The sequence below is a fragment of the Dreissena polymorpha genome, chromosome 4 (genome assembly GCF_020536995.1).
Source record: "Dreissena polymorpha isolate Duluth1 chromosome 4, UMN_Dpol_1.0, whole genome shotgun sequence".
NCBI lineage: Eukaryota > Metazoa > Mollusca > Bivalvia > Myida > Dreissenidae > Dreissena > Dreissena polymorpha.
This window is the reverse complement of record NC_068358.1, coordinates 110557806-110572384: the sequence shown is the minus strand read 5'-3', so window position 1 is coordinate 110572384 and position 14579 is coordinate 110557806. Positions and strand designations below refer to the sequence as shown.

Sequence of the window (14579 nt, the reverse complement as noted above, 5' to 3'; positions counted from 1 at the left end):
AAAAATATTCATGTTATTTATATTATTCAATTTATTATTCAAAATTATAATAATTATTTCCTTTATTGTTGTTTTTCGCATTAAGAAACTTATTCGGCTTACGAAACTGAAAAATCCCATTGGAAAAAAATCCCATGGGTGAAAAAATCCCATGGTTTTTTAAAAATCCCATGGGATTTTTTTTTTTAAACACGACTAAACGCATTAAAATATCGTAGTTGTTCATCATTTCATAAAATATGATGTTTCTGAAAGTTTCATGAATAAATCTCTCAAAATAAGAAAAAATCCCATGGGATTTTTTTCTCCCATTTTAAAATGGGATTTTTTTATTACTATATATTTTTATACATAATTGGCATAAAACCAATATACAGTCCTTAAATAACGTTAAAATACTTGCAAACGCAAATAAAACACGTTTTTTAAAATGTTCAAAATCCCATGGGATTTTTCTCCCATTTGCAAATTATGGGAGAAAAAAAATCCCATGGGAGAAAAAATCCCATGGGAAAATCGAAAATCCCATGGGAAAATGCAAAAATCCCATGGGGACCCCAACTTTGCTTATAAATTTCATAGTGAAGAAAACGCGTTTTTTGAGTGAAAATAACCAATTATTAATCAACGATAAGACTTTTATCGCATACTATGTCTCAAAGTAGCAAATCTTTAAGAAAAAGGGTACTTAAGTTTGCGAAATTTCGGTTTCGCAAAGTTTTTCCGGTGGCCGTTAATAAGAAGTCTACAAATGATGTAAAAAGTAGCACATGATGTTGCAGCTTTTTTTATATGATGTTGTTGCTTCTGTTTGTAGTAACTACCTTATGTGATGTTGATACTTCTTAGTATGACGTGGACACCTCTTATATGACGTTTTTATTTATTTTTAACACGGCTGGTTTCGGAGAAAATCCGAGGTATTGTCATAGCCAGCTCGTCGTCCGCCGTCTGGCGTCTGCCGTTCTCGTCGTGCTTAAACCTTAACATTGGCTCTAAAATCAAAGTTCTCCCACCTACAACTTTGAAACTTCATATGTAGATGCACCTTGATGAGTTCTACACGTCACACACATTTTGGGGTAACTATGTTAAAGGTCAAGGTCACTGTGACCTCTAATATAAAACTTTAACATAGGCTCTAAACTCAAAGTGCTTCCACCTACAACTTTAAGACTTCATATGTAGATACACCTTGCTTAGTTCTACACGCCACACCTAATTTTGGGTCACTAGGTCAAAGGTCAAGGTCACTCTGACCTCTTATATAAAACTTTAACATGGGCTTTAAAATCAAAGTACTTCTTCCTACAACTTTGAAACTTCCTATGTGAATGCACCTTGATGAGTCCTACATACCTCACCCGTGTTTGGGTCACTAGGTCAAAGGTCAAGGTCACTGTGACCCACGGTAATTCATTTACCGTCATTTATTCATTTATTTAAAACTGCACCCACAGCAAAGCGTTTGCACCCGCAATGCGGTGCTTTTGTTATGATGTATATAGTCACAGAAAGGCTTCGGCTTCGTTATATGGCCTGGTTACTTTATTACGTGAAATCGTTACTTATTTGTTATTATGTGGATACTTTTTTACATTGTCTTATTACTTTCTTATAAAACATGAATACTTTTACAGGTACGTTATATGGTGTGGTACCTTTATGACGTAACTATCGCGTGGTTAATTATTTATATGGTTTAGATACTTCTTTACACAGGTAACATATTTATATTTAGAAGTAATTCAATGATTTAAACAATAAAAATAAATAATTATATAAAGTCATCTTCCGTTGATCTTTTTCCCCAATTATCAACATATTGTGCGAAAATGTCATTGTATCCAGTTAAATGTAGAAAACTTTATTTTGACACAATATATGTGGTTAGTTCATCAGATGAATACCCGAGTTTGGTATTCCACACAGATTTGAACACTTTAAAATGCGTTAATTTAATGAAAATACCGTTTAGATGGGGGGGGGGGGGGGGGTCGGAATAACGAATGTATTCCTAAGGTGTGTTAGTTTATTTTAAATAGATTTTTGTTTTAATATTGCGATTAATTTTCGGTTGTTTAATTCTCAAATCTTCTCTGATATACTTGGTGGTTCGAAACGAAAAATTCGATTTTTTTATATTTCAATTTATGTTGTAATGTTTTATTTCATAAATTTGTATACATGCAATCATATAGCGATTAAAACATATTGAGCTGTATTTACCTGTTTTAATCGTTTTAGACAAGTTATATACAAACATTTGAAATTGAATGCATTAATATTATTGTATTATTAGTTAATCAAAATAATGAGACGCAATGAGTGGATTCTGAACTATGTTAGAAAAAAGGTAAAATTCCAAATATGCATTAACATTTTTTTCTAGTTTCCTGCCGCAAACACATTTAATGTGATTTCTTAGTTCTTTTTTGTCAAAACTGTTTGGTGGCATACAACCGTCTTACCATAGCTACACAAGTTTCGCGATTATAAATGTGTTCACCACCTATCGTGTTAATCACAAACGTTTTGCAAACAAAATCACTTTAGCTTGTAAGCGTTTGCGTAAAGATTAACGTTACCAATTACATATCGCGATATTATCATACATACTAAGTAAAAGTAAGTAAGTAAGTAAATTTTTATAATAGTGAAATAACACAACATCATATAACTATATATACATTGTCAAATGTGTTTTGCACCCGACCCAATGGTCACCAAAACAGAATATTTCAAACTATATACAATAACACCGCAATTATGAAAATGAATATGAACAAAAAATGTACAGGAATGTATATCGATGGTATACTAATACATATTCATTAAACGTTTATAAACATTAGTTATGTTTCGTCATTTAACTTTATCACGTACAAGATTAACACGTTACTTTCCATGTTTCCACTTACTTTTGTTCGAGGTGTTCCAAAATAATTGTTACAATAACACCATAATATTCATGTTAATATATACATTTTTGACTCTATAGTGAAGCCAATTTTTTGTTATACGTCCCAAATTTGTGGCTATGAATACGTTGATTCTATTGAAGCTGTTCAAGACAAATATTGCAAAAATATACTGCACGTTTCAAAAACCACAAACACGTGTATGGTTGTAGGGGATATTGGTAGATTACCTTTATGCACGACATACTTTATCAATTGTATTCGATACTGGGGTACTTTATTTACCATTCCATCACACAGATATCCAAAACAATGTTACAATATGTTAAAATCACTTGACTATGTAGGCAGAACATGTTGGGTAACCAAGGTTAAAACTCATACAAATACGGCTTTGGGTTCATATGGATAAGTCAAGATGTTGGAAACATAAATAACTTTATTAGAATGTTTAGACAGCTTGTTATAAATTGCTGTACGCTAGAATGGTACGCTTCTGTTGAAAATTCAAGTAGATGTTATCACTATAGTCACTTTGCAAGTCTTTTAAATATTGAGAAATACTTGTCATTAGACATTTATTTCAAATATCACACAGCAATGTCCAGTTTAGATTATCAAATCATGAATTAAATATTGAACTCGGTAGACATAGCGGAATATTGAAAGAAAACCGTAAAATATGTAGTTATTGTCTACAAAATTTAAACACATTAGTCATTGATTGTGAATGCCATGCCTTTTTTAAATGTCATAAATATGATGATGCTAGAAATTCATATTTGTTTAACTGGTATACACATGGTACTGATCCTCAAGATTTATATGTACTGATGTCATCCCAAGATGCTGATATTGTTAAGAAAGTCTCTCTTTATGTGTATCTCATGAACATTGAAATTTGACACAACTCAAACTCTTATAATTGTATTAATGACATGTATTTTGGGCCGGATTTTATTTACAAATCAAAAATTCTCTTCTGGTTTTTATATGATAATATCATCTGCGTAAGAACCGTAACACGTTAATAGTCCTGTTACAACCTAAGTGACATATATATATATATGTATTATATATGGAGAATCACTGCTCATTTTATAAAGGAGAAAAGTTTTGAAAAGTGCTATGAATGTATGTACTAATTTCAACCTGACCGCGAAATGATGGATTGTGCTAGAGAACTTCTGCAATATCTTACTAACGTAAAGCCCAAGTCCAATATAGATCCATGAGCAACACCATTTATGGGGCATGATCCAGCATGTAAACTGTGTAGCCCAATGTATCTCCGTGTTGCATAGTGTCAATCACGGATCAGCATGGAACTATTAAGGTGGAATACGGTACAAAAATGGACAAATACGGATGAAACATTGCCGAAAAGACAGGGACCTTCACGGTATAGACACTGTGAAAACTGGGAGGAATACGGAATTCCACAAAGATGTAAGAAGTTCATATAAATACGGGCAATTCGAAAACCAATATTTTTTTCCTGTTCTACCGCCGATGCAACATGGGCGAAGAAATGACGAACAAGACCATCGCATGCTGTTGAGATGCCAGCTTCTCTGCACAAAGCAAACCACTGATTGCTAAAGCGGGGCTGCGACACAAAAATAGGGAAGTCGCGATAAAAGATATAATCTACACCACTGGAAAATGAATAGTAGAACCATCTGTGTATGAAAAGAAGAGAAGACTTGGTTAATAGCATCAGAGGACAGCTACTACTCACTGATGTATGGCTCCAGAGCTGCACAAAATACCATCACCAAGATCAACCATCAGTTCTGTGATGCGATAACTGTCGAATTTGCCGAGGAACTAATAAACTGTCCTGAAACGCCAGTGGAGTAGAAAAATATCGCCAAGCAGTTCGGCGACCGATGACCGCTGCAAAACTGTGTGGCTGCCTTGGACAGGAAGCGTGGTTGTTACTTGTACTCAAAGTTTAAGGTTAACCATTCAAAAGTTCTCATGGCTCTATTTAATGTGGACAACACGTTTATTTGAGTGGGCGTAGACAGCAATTTATCAGGCGGTGAGGCGCAGGTGTTATATACAATGGAGTTGAAGGAAACCATCAGTCATAGAATATTGGGCCTCCCTGATCCCGAACCGCTACCGAATAACGGCACACTTATGCCGTGCCACATTGCTTGGTATGACGCATTCACCTTAAATAAGTGACTCATGAAACATATCAACAAGAAAAGCATGTCACATTCCGAGAGTGTCGTCGACTACCGATCGTACAGGGGGAGGGGGGAGGGGTTGTCCTTCGCTTTCGATGCCTACATACTACATTGTGCCGTTTCAAGAGACAGTAGCATCCAATGTGCTATATTGCACCTGCTTACACAATCTTCTGAGACTGCGCAATACAAAATTGCATCTGAGTGTAGCCAGTGTCCGACAGATCCATTGCCTGGAGCCCAGGGGATACCGAAATTTTTCATCGGGCTACTGAAATTCTTCAGCTGACGCACGCCGGGCTACTATAAATCTATAAGAGCGGTTTATTGACAGACATACGTAGAATAAACACGCTGACCATGTGTTTGTACAATGTATATTGCTTATAATCCGATAACAAAGTGTAATAAATTGACCAGTCGCCAAATGCGAGATCGCTCCGCCCACTAAGTTGTGTTTTCATAAAATGCTTTATCCATTACTCCGACAGTCTTTGTTTGTCGGAACATGTGGCCGTCATAAACGAAATCTGATTGATTATTTCGTGAGTTTGATTGACAGCTGGCGACTGGTCAATTATCTAATCAGTCACCGATCACTTGCGGTAATGTCGATTGTAAACAGTAACAGTGTAATTTAATCATCCAATCATAATCAACATTTGTCGTCTGCTAATAATATAATGAGAACCGGTTGGATAGTTGGCGCACATGATGCAACGTCATTTCGCAATTCGGAATTCTTTGTTAACCGCAACAATGAGTAATAGCGACAACATTTTTGATGTCGTAAAATATCCAAGGACGCCGAACATTAAATAAATCAAAACAATAGCGGATTCTTCAAAACGGTAACGAACTGAAAATGAATATAAATTACAACGGTGTGAACGCGGTTAGCACCTGCTAGTTTGCATTGTTAATTTGTAATTGGATTAATCGACTGTTAATCGATAATCACATATATGCCCGCTTGATATTTTTAAAACCAAGTTATGGGTGGGTAATATAGACGATTAGAGTCATGAACACAAACGTTTGAAATGTTCGAAAGTGTCCAATGAATTTTGGCATATGGTTCTATTCAAAGATATGATGAAATAAGCTCCCAATCAGGACCGTTGTATTGCAACATGCGTAAATCACCTGACACGGTATGCACGCGTCGGGTAAAGCTATTTTAGGTTTCAAATTCTACATTCAATACATGAATTTCTTTGTCCAGATAAAAAACGCGCGAAAATTGGCGTGGTGTATTTATTTGTAAATAAAAATTTCTTAGCGGGTACAACATTGAGATCATTTAATTTCCATTGTGAATTTAAACTTAAGTACCAGGCTATCTCGCGAATGATTTGGCATTGACATTTCCTCTTAATAAAGTATAATGTAAACACGCTGTATCGTTACCGTTACGCTGTATTAGTTCCTTCATTATTGAAACAATTATTGTATTGTATACTGACTGCACACAAGTGTCGTTACATACAGATGCAATACGTAAATTCGGACAGTACTTCAAGTCGGACACAAGTAAATAAATGATTAAATACTCTCTTGATTTCTTTGAAACTCGTTATGTGTTGTTAAAAAGATAATTGCATTGATTAACACCATAAGAGTCAATGGTATTGATCATCTAAACGCTTTATTAACGTTTCCGACTTTACGTACTGTCCGAATGTAAGTACGCATACATGTGCACATACATGTACTATCTACATGTAGTATATGATTTTCTTTTGTACATTACTGTAGATCTCCAAAATGAAGACACTCACAGCTTCTTATAAGGCCATTGGCGAAATGACAACTTGCTCATAGATGGTGTGTCGGAGCTTGCATCCAACTCAACCACACAGGCAGTAAAGAGCTAATTCAAATATCTTCGGGAATACCTCCGCACAGAAGCCGGATAATTATTCTGGCGGAAGGACGTGATATGACCATTGGGAGGGAACGAAATATTCAATTTTGATTAAGTTAAGTTTTGAAGTTTCAATCATGTACTCAAATTACAAGGTAACATCTATTTGCAGAATAATGTAATGACCAATAATCAACCTTCTTCTTTAGAATATATTTTCGGACCTTGGAAGATCGTCTGTGTCCGTGCCCTTGACATGCAGGTCCGGTATGATCTGTGTAGATGTCGTCTTTGTTCATGTGTATCCGGGGCTATCCGTGTCCCTGTCGTGATGGTCCGTAATAGTTTATAGCTCTGCCGGGACAGTCAGTGTGAGCGCCGTGTTGATTGCGTGTCATTGCCGCATTTGTCAGTGTAAGTTCGGTTTGTAAGAGTTTGAGCCATGATGTTATCGTGGGTTGATTGTCTTTTGAAGACCGTCAAAGAATCCTACACGTCCAGGGATTCTTCCGAATCTTTATTCGGTGGATCCGGGATTGCCGTATCCATTCGTCCTTATGTGAGAATGTAGCTGAAACCATAACACGATACAATTAATGTAAATATTTAATGTTTGCGATAATTATAGTGTGAATAACTTGAATTTGCAAAACAAAGTATTGTTTTCGATTTAAGATTACGATATGTTTGTCATGGCAATTTAAATCATAACCCAATCGTGTTCATGATACAACATAATTCATGTCGGATGTCTTCCACAAATCTAAATAACGCGATAGTTAAAAAATAATAATATCTGTTAAATACACATAAACACTGTCCGATACTATTTTGCAATATAAAAGCTCCCACAAACAAAAAGTGCTATACGAATACTGTTTAAAATCCTCTTACTTATGATTCAAACAGTTCAACAGAGCGACGTTGGATGTCAGCACTGGCTGATTGTAATTTATATATTGAATAGTTGAATAGTTATATATTGAACAGTTGTATGTATAATGCGTCATTGTCTTTATGTGTAACCTTCTGTTAATAAAGCTTTTATTATTATTATTATTATTATTATTATTATTATTATTATTATTATTATTATTATTATTATTATTATAATCAATTATATTTCATGTGTGTCTATCTATGTGTGTTATGTATGGGTTTAAGAAAATATTGTTTGATTATTTTTACTTATAGACCTATTTGTGTATGTTAGTTTAAGAAGGCCACATTGTAAAAAAGTATTGATTCATTTGCATAATATGTATAATGTGTCATTGTCTATATGTGTAACCTTCTGTAAATAAAGCTTTTATTATTATTAATACATACAGGGCTTACGAAACATTTAAGTGCTTACGTTACGTCACATATTCCATTTCATCAATATGAAACAAATAATGCAACAAGAAGTATTGGATTGGGGCAACACACATTTGACACAGCTGAGGCATGTTAAACAGTTATCGATAATTATTATCTCTCTGTTATTTAGAGAGATAGAAGAACAGAATTGATGCTGTCATTTGCGAATTAGAATTAGATGTTTTATCTATTACATTGTGACATGCGAAATCATGCAAAATAGAGGACAAAGCCTCTTATACCTGACAAAGTTTACTGGCTATGGTTACAGTTAATTCCATCAGAAACTATAACCAACAGGTAAGAGGTGTCAAATGGATACCCTTTACACACATCAACGCCTCAATTATCCGCCAACAGTATAACAGTCACATATTCCTTTCGAACGGGTGCTTTTTAGATATGTTGCCACCTCAACTATGCAAAGGCTGTATTGGAGGTCAGATATAACACCTTAAATATTGTGAGATCAAGTGGAAATATTTGCGCACGAATTATTGAATAACAAGTTATTCATTTCGTTATAATTAACACAATTGAACATCATTCTTAGTGTAATGGTAATATTTTAATCTTAGAATCTTAAAACAAAACAATAACTTAAATACCATTTACCAACCTTCCGCTTGACATACCAATATTAATCAACAACTTACTCTCCTCTCATTTATCTAAAGGAAACCCACATTTCAAATACACAGTGTGTATTATGGCATGAATAAGAAGCAGTTTGTGATGATTATAGGGATAATACACGTTTTCGAGGGCATGGTTATCTGCGGGCGCTCGGAAAATTCGTGTGGGCAGCACGAGGGCAGGAACGGATTTTGAGAGAGCCCACAGATGATCATGTCCGAGAAAATGTGTATTTTCGCTATTATTGCATAAATAAGTCACTCAAACCAAAATAAATTAAAACAACATTGAAAACAATATGTCTTGTTCAATCGACATCGACAAAATAATTCGATTATTTCATATGAAGTCATACAGTACAAGGTTCTGTTTTACATAAGCAAACTCGGTCATCATCAGAAATAACGCGACTTTACCTTCGGATAGGCAGTTTTCTATTAAAATGTGTGATTAATGCAGATTTGAAATGTAGCCGCGCAAAGTAAGAAACGAGGAATTATGTTGGAATTAACTGGTCGTGACGGATAAATATTTCGTCTGAATAAGTTCATTGTTTTCATAGATGGTGTTGAGTAAATAACCTTAACTTCGCTGACGTTGCCAATAAAATAAAGCTGTTGTCAAGAGAATGTAGATGGTATAATATGAAAAGTGGATTGAAATATTCATTGCCTTTATCCCTGCATGCATGAGGAAACTGGTGTTTATTCAATTTCCCATTTATGCTTAAGAGGTCGTCGAAAAGCTGGAGTTATTAACAAAGTTTATAAGGGAAGTAACTGCGTGTGAAGCAGTTTATGGATATGAAAAACACATAGCAGGGCTTGAACGGAACGTTAATCGCCTTGTAAATACACAATTTCTTCCGTTCAAGCCCTCCTTTTGCCAAGTTTCTGCACCCCGCCAGAGGGCATTATAGACATAGTTAATGCAATAATAAATGATTAAATTAATATAAAAGTTTAAACCTTGGAAAACTATTGCGAATGCATACCTTGCCATGTTAGAAACAAAAAACAGGACCAATACGTGTAAGAAGATCAACGCTATCAAAAGGTCAAAACAGTTAAGAAGTAAACCTATGTGCATTTACAGATTTACACAAGATTGAAGACAATTTTAAAGAATATATACTTAAATATAATTCAATTTGTGTATACAAATCAACGCAACGAAGCTTTTTATGTATGCTTCATCAATATGAGGTTTGTGTTACAAAAAAACATTGTATAGACGTGTTATCCAATACCGGGAGAAAACACTTGGTACAATGTAAGTTGCCGATACCAGAGGGGGTATTCACGTGATAGTCAAGATGGCGACGTCCATGCCGAGACTGTCACACTTTTTCCCGGTGCCGACCCGGTTAAAGCCGGTCAACAACCTGGCAGAGTCCCGGTCATCTCGCGACTAGCTACGGTTTATCATGATGAAGACCCGGTTGTCGCCGTTAATGCCCCGATGAAAGCCGGCAGCGTTCCTGTAGAGCACCGGTATACCGTAACTCTACCGGCACTCATCGGGGCTATGCCGTCATCAGACGCCGGCAGAGCTACGGCAATGCCTCGGTGTAACCCCGGTCGTCGCCGGTAATGACCCGATGATTGCCAGTGGCGTCCTGGCTGAGCGCCGATTTACCTATGTACTGTAGCTATACCGGGGCTCTGCCGGCATTCATCGGGGATCCACCGGCGACAACCGGGGCGTTGCATTTGCTCTGCCGGAGTCTGTATGGGCCCCGGTTGGCTAAGGTGCCGTCCCGGTAGTTCCCGGTGACGTCCCGGTTGTTCCCGGTGCCGTGCCGGTCGTTGCAGGTCCTTTCCGGTGGCTTCCGGTTCATCCCGTAGGTATTAAAAACTTAAATACTTTCCCGTTGGAGCCCCGGTTGTCCCGGTTTATTCCAGTCGTCCCCGGTGGAGCCCCGATTCATCCCGGTAGAACCCCGGTTCATCCCGGTAGATCCCGGATCACGCACCGTGGCTCTACCGGCATCATAGTGAGACTGGGCCTTTATCTGTCAGAACGAGGGCGAGATAAGAATTAGCCTGCATAAACAATTCAGAATACAACATAAGATAAAGGCCAAAGAGGAACATAAAAGAAATAACGACAAAGATGATGATATGCACCTAGATGAGCGGTCAACAAGTGAAAATATCAGCGGAAGTATGAAAAAAAAAACACATCAAGACTCCAACCTAGACCAACACAACTATTATCAAGTCACATCGATTCAGAAGCAGAGAAATATCATAAAACATATTGTTATATACACTAAATGTAGTACAAAGTAGAAAGGGGATATATTCTTGTCTTAATTTAAACATTAAAACTATATTTTGAAGCAAAATACGGATATAACTTATGTGAACGAGTTAATCAATCGCGTCGTTTTTTATTGTTGCTGTTGTACATGAAATATGCAGTGATACATAGTTTAAAAATATACAAAAGTATGCGTAGCACATGTTCATGCAAGCCAGAAGGGAATCACTTTCTAGGGCACACACATGCGAAAACTACACATCACATACCAGTAACAATCGGGTTTCAAAACGTTTCATAACATAAAATGTTAATAGACAACTGCTTTTATTAATAATTATTTCCTCAAAGAAATTTAAACATTTTTTAGCCACGGAAGACATGCTTTGCGGTGAATCACTTTCAAACAGTTTACAAAAGAAAAATGGTACTGGATACCGAGACAAACCAAAAAGCTCTAAACAAACTTAAACGAACACGTTTCTACGATTTATTTGCCACAAGGTCAGGGTTTTGAACATCATCAAGATAATTTATTGGTTGATTTACTGTTAAAGAATTAAGTCACTGACTTTTTACTTAACGCAGTCTGCAATCCGGTATGTATGTGTGATTGGAAGTCATTAATATCGCCTAGCTTTGTGACAGCAACATTTGAAACGGCGTAGGCTTCAGGGGCACTGATTGAACCGTTCTAATACTTCAAAATGTTTGAGGCACTGGCATCTTCTTAATCATCAAATGTCTTGTCTGGAACAAAACCATCAAATTGTATTGAGTACATGCACAAATAAATATCATTAAACAATAATAAAATAATAAAAAATAAATTAACACAATTATTTGTAACGATCCACTAAACGTTATATTACGAGAAGGATTAATTATGTCATGTTTACATACACAATATTTGTATTGTTTACATTTAATTTCTTATTTAAAAAGAACGTGATAGTACCTATGCATATATTATATTATTATTATTAAACACCAACATATTAGGATATGTATTGCTAATGTCTAAAATCCACGTAATAAGCGCACACAAGACGTACGTGCTTTATCAGATCTATTGTTTGATTATACAATTGTTTACTATTTTGTATAGTGTAACTTTTATTGTCAATTTCAATGATATAACTGAAATCGTGTTTGCAAGCGTCGGTAAAACTTATACAGAAATCAACCTGGTAGGTAGGCATCAAAGCAATCTGGAATCGTTTCGGATACGTCTGTGTTGCTTTGCATATACCGATCTGTAATGCAAAAATACTTTCGAATTTTTTTATTTATTTATTTATGAAAAAAACAACAACAAATACTTTCGTATCTTAAAGATAGCAAACATGTTTATAAATATATATATATATATATATATATATATATATATATATATATATATATATATATATATATATATATAATACAACATGTATATATATATATATATATATATTTATATATTAATTGAATCGCATTTCAAATCTATCATTCGTTTTGAGAAGCATTTAGGGGATCAGCGGTCCAAATTGTTTGAATTCTACGAAACGAATTAAACTTTAAAAAAAACACATAAACTCTCAAAACCAACGATTAGTTTGTATAATATTTCAGAAATAAAGTTAACGCACACAAAATCAATGGTCCTTATAGCAGTAGCCAAAATGTCAACGCTTGATGTGGTCTGGTAACATAGATTTAACAAGATATACAATGCTCTTTTTATGCGGGACAATTTATTCAACATATGTTCATGCACCAAGTTAGTGCATTGTTGACCATTACCGAATTATTAAGCAGACTCGATAATGCTTTTTTAACGGTAGCCTTGAAATGGACCTTTTGTGTTTAAATAGTATGTTTCTAATCATGCAGATTTATTACTAGAGCCAAACTTGTTCTTTATACATTCGAGATAAATCTGTTTTGCTCAATTTATCTTATCTCGCCTACACCACTCCCATATACAACTGAGAACCAGGTCTGGATATATTGGCACGTAAGAAACTCAAGTTGTTATAGAAACTATAGGTATTAAAAAATTGGATCTATTTAGTAAAATTAACATTGACCTTGAATTCTGTCCCCGCCTCTCCTATAAACGTAATCCCAAGAGCTGAGCGAAAAAGGGTCACATGCCTTTATATTTATGTGTAAAAGTGGAAGTATAACACGGTCTTTAATTATAACCCATGTTATATAAGCGATACCAAACTTTGCCTATGGGGTAAGGTGGATAAATATTCTAAGTTTGAAGGTTAATCATCCATTTGAGAAAATTACCGAGAAACGTTAACCTGCCTTCATACTGCATAAATATTATGCCAAATTGAACAATAAATCACATGTGGTAAGCGTGTGGGTATGATATTAATAAGTAAAAACTTTATTCTGAATGAAACATACTCGAAATGTAACGAAAAATCAACTTATCCGAAAATAAGTAATATCAAATATATAAATAACAAGGTATTCAACTCAAAATCACCCGACAACAGGATGCATCACGTTGAACAGCAATAACTTCATCAATTGTGCAGCGATTTCCATGAGCATGGTCTTATTCAACGCAGAAATGAATTTCCTGTTTGGAATTGTACATTTCTTGCGATATGTTTACAAATGATGGGACAAATGTTCAGAAATAACAAGATATACAACTCTCGTGACCTAATCGTCATCAATCAGAACCGATCGAAGACTGAAATCTTCATGGAGTAAAGGACATTTTTGCTACAAAGTTCACGGACGTAGGTACCGAAATTCTATGAAACGAATGAAAAAACATTCTTACCGATCTTGACGTTACATTATAGATCAACACTAACTGTCCAGCGCCGTTTGGAACCTTTGTTTTACATACATTTCAACTGGTCGACATTTTAAACACACGAGAAATTTCATTTGTCCAATTCGAATGTGTGTCTTTACTTCTGGAGATTTCATTCATGAATCGGGTCTGATCGTAGACGAGTATGATAAGAGTTCATGGAGATTGCTGCACTATTGGTTAAGTTACGGCTGTTCAAAGCGATGCACCCTGTTTTCGGGTAATTTTGAGGTGAATACCTTGTTATATATATATTTGATAGTGAAGTTTTTTTCAGAAAAGTTGATTTTTTGTTATAATTTGATTATTTGTAATTCAAAATGATGTTTTCACTAATTAATACCATAGCCACACGATAACCACCTGTGTCAAACAAAGGCCATTAAAATGTTATTAAATGTCCGACTAAAGCTTCACAGCTTTGCCTATGGGATCATTTTAATATTGCAATTAAATGTTTACAGTTTGAATACAATCACGAAAAACTTTAGAACAGA

The 14579-nt window shown here is 35.2% G+C and overlaps 1 protein-coding gene across 35 annotated transcripts in view; it reads right to left on the bottom strand.

Moving 5' to 3' along the window:
• Window positions 1-7105: 7105 nt before the first annotated feature.
• Window positions 7106-14579, bottom strand: part of LOC127876067 (PHD finger protein rhinoceros-like) — an 88548-nt gene continuing 81074 nt past the window's right edge. For 33 of the 35 annotated variants that reach the window (XM_052420962.1, XM_052420963.1, XM_052420970.1 and 30 more), the window contains one exon: window positions 7106-7560. In XM_052420962.1, coding sequence (XP_052276922.1) covers window positions 7469-7560 — 92 coding nt within the window. In that variant the 3' untranslated portion in view covers window positions 7106-7468. Of the gene's footprint in view, window positions 7561-11728; window positions 12003-12439; window positions 12509-14579 lie in introns of those variants that run through there. The other 2 variants (XR_008047631.1, XM_052420942.1) reach the window with 2 other exon arrangements.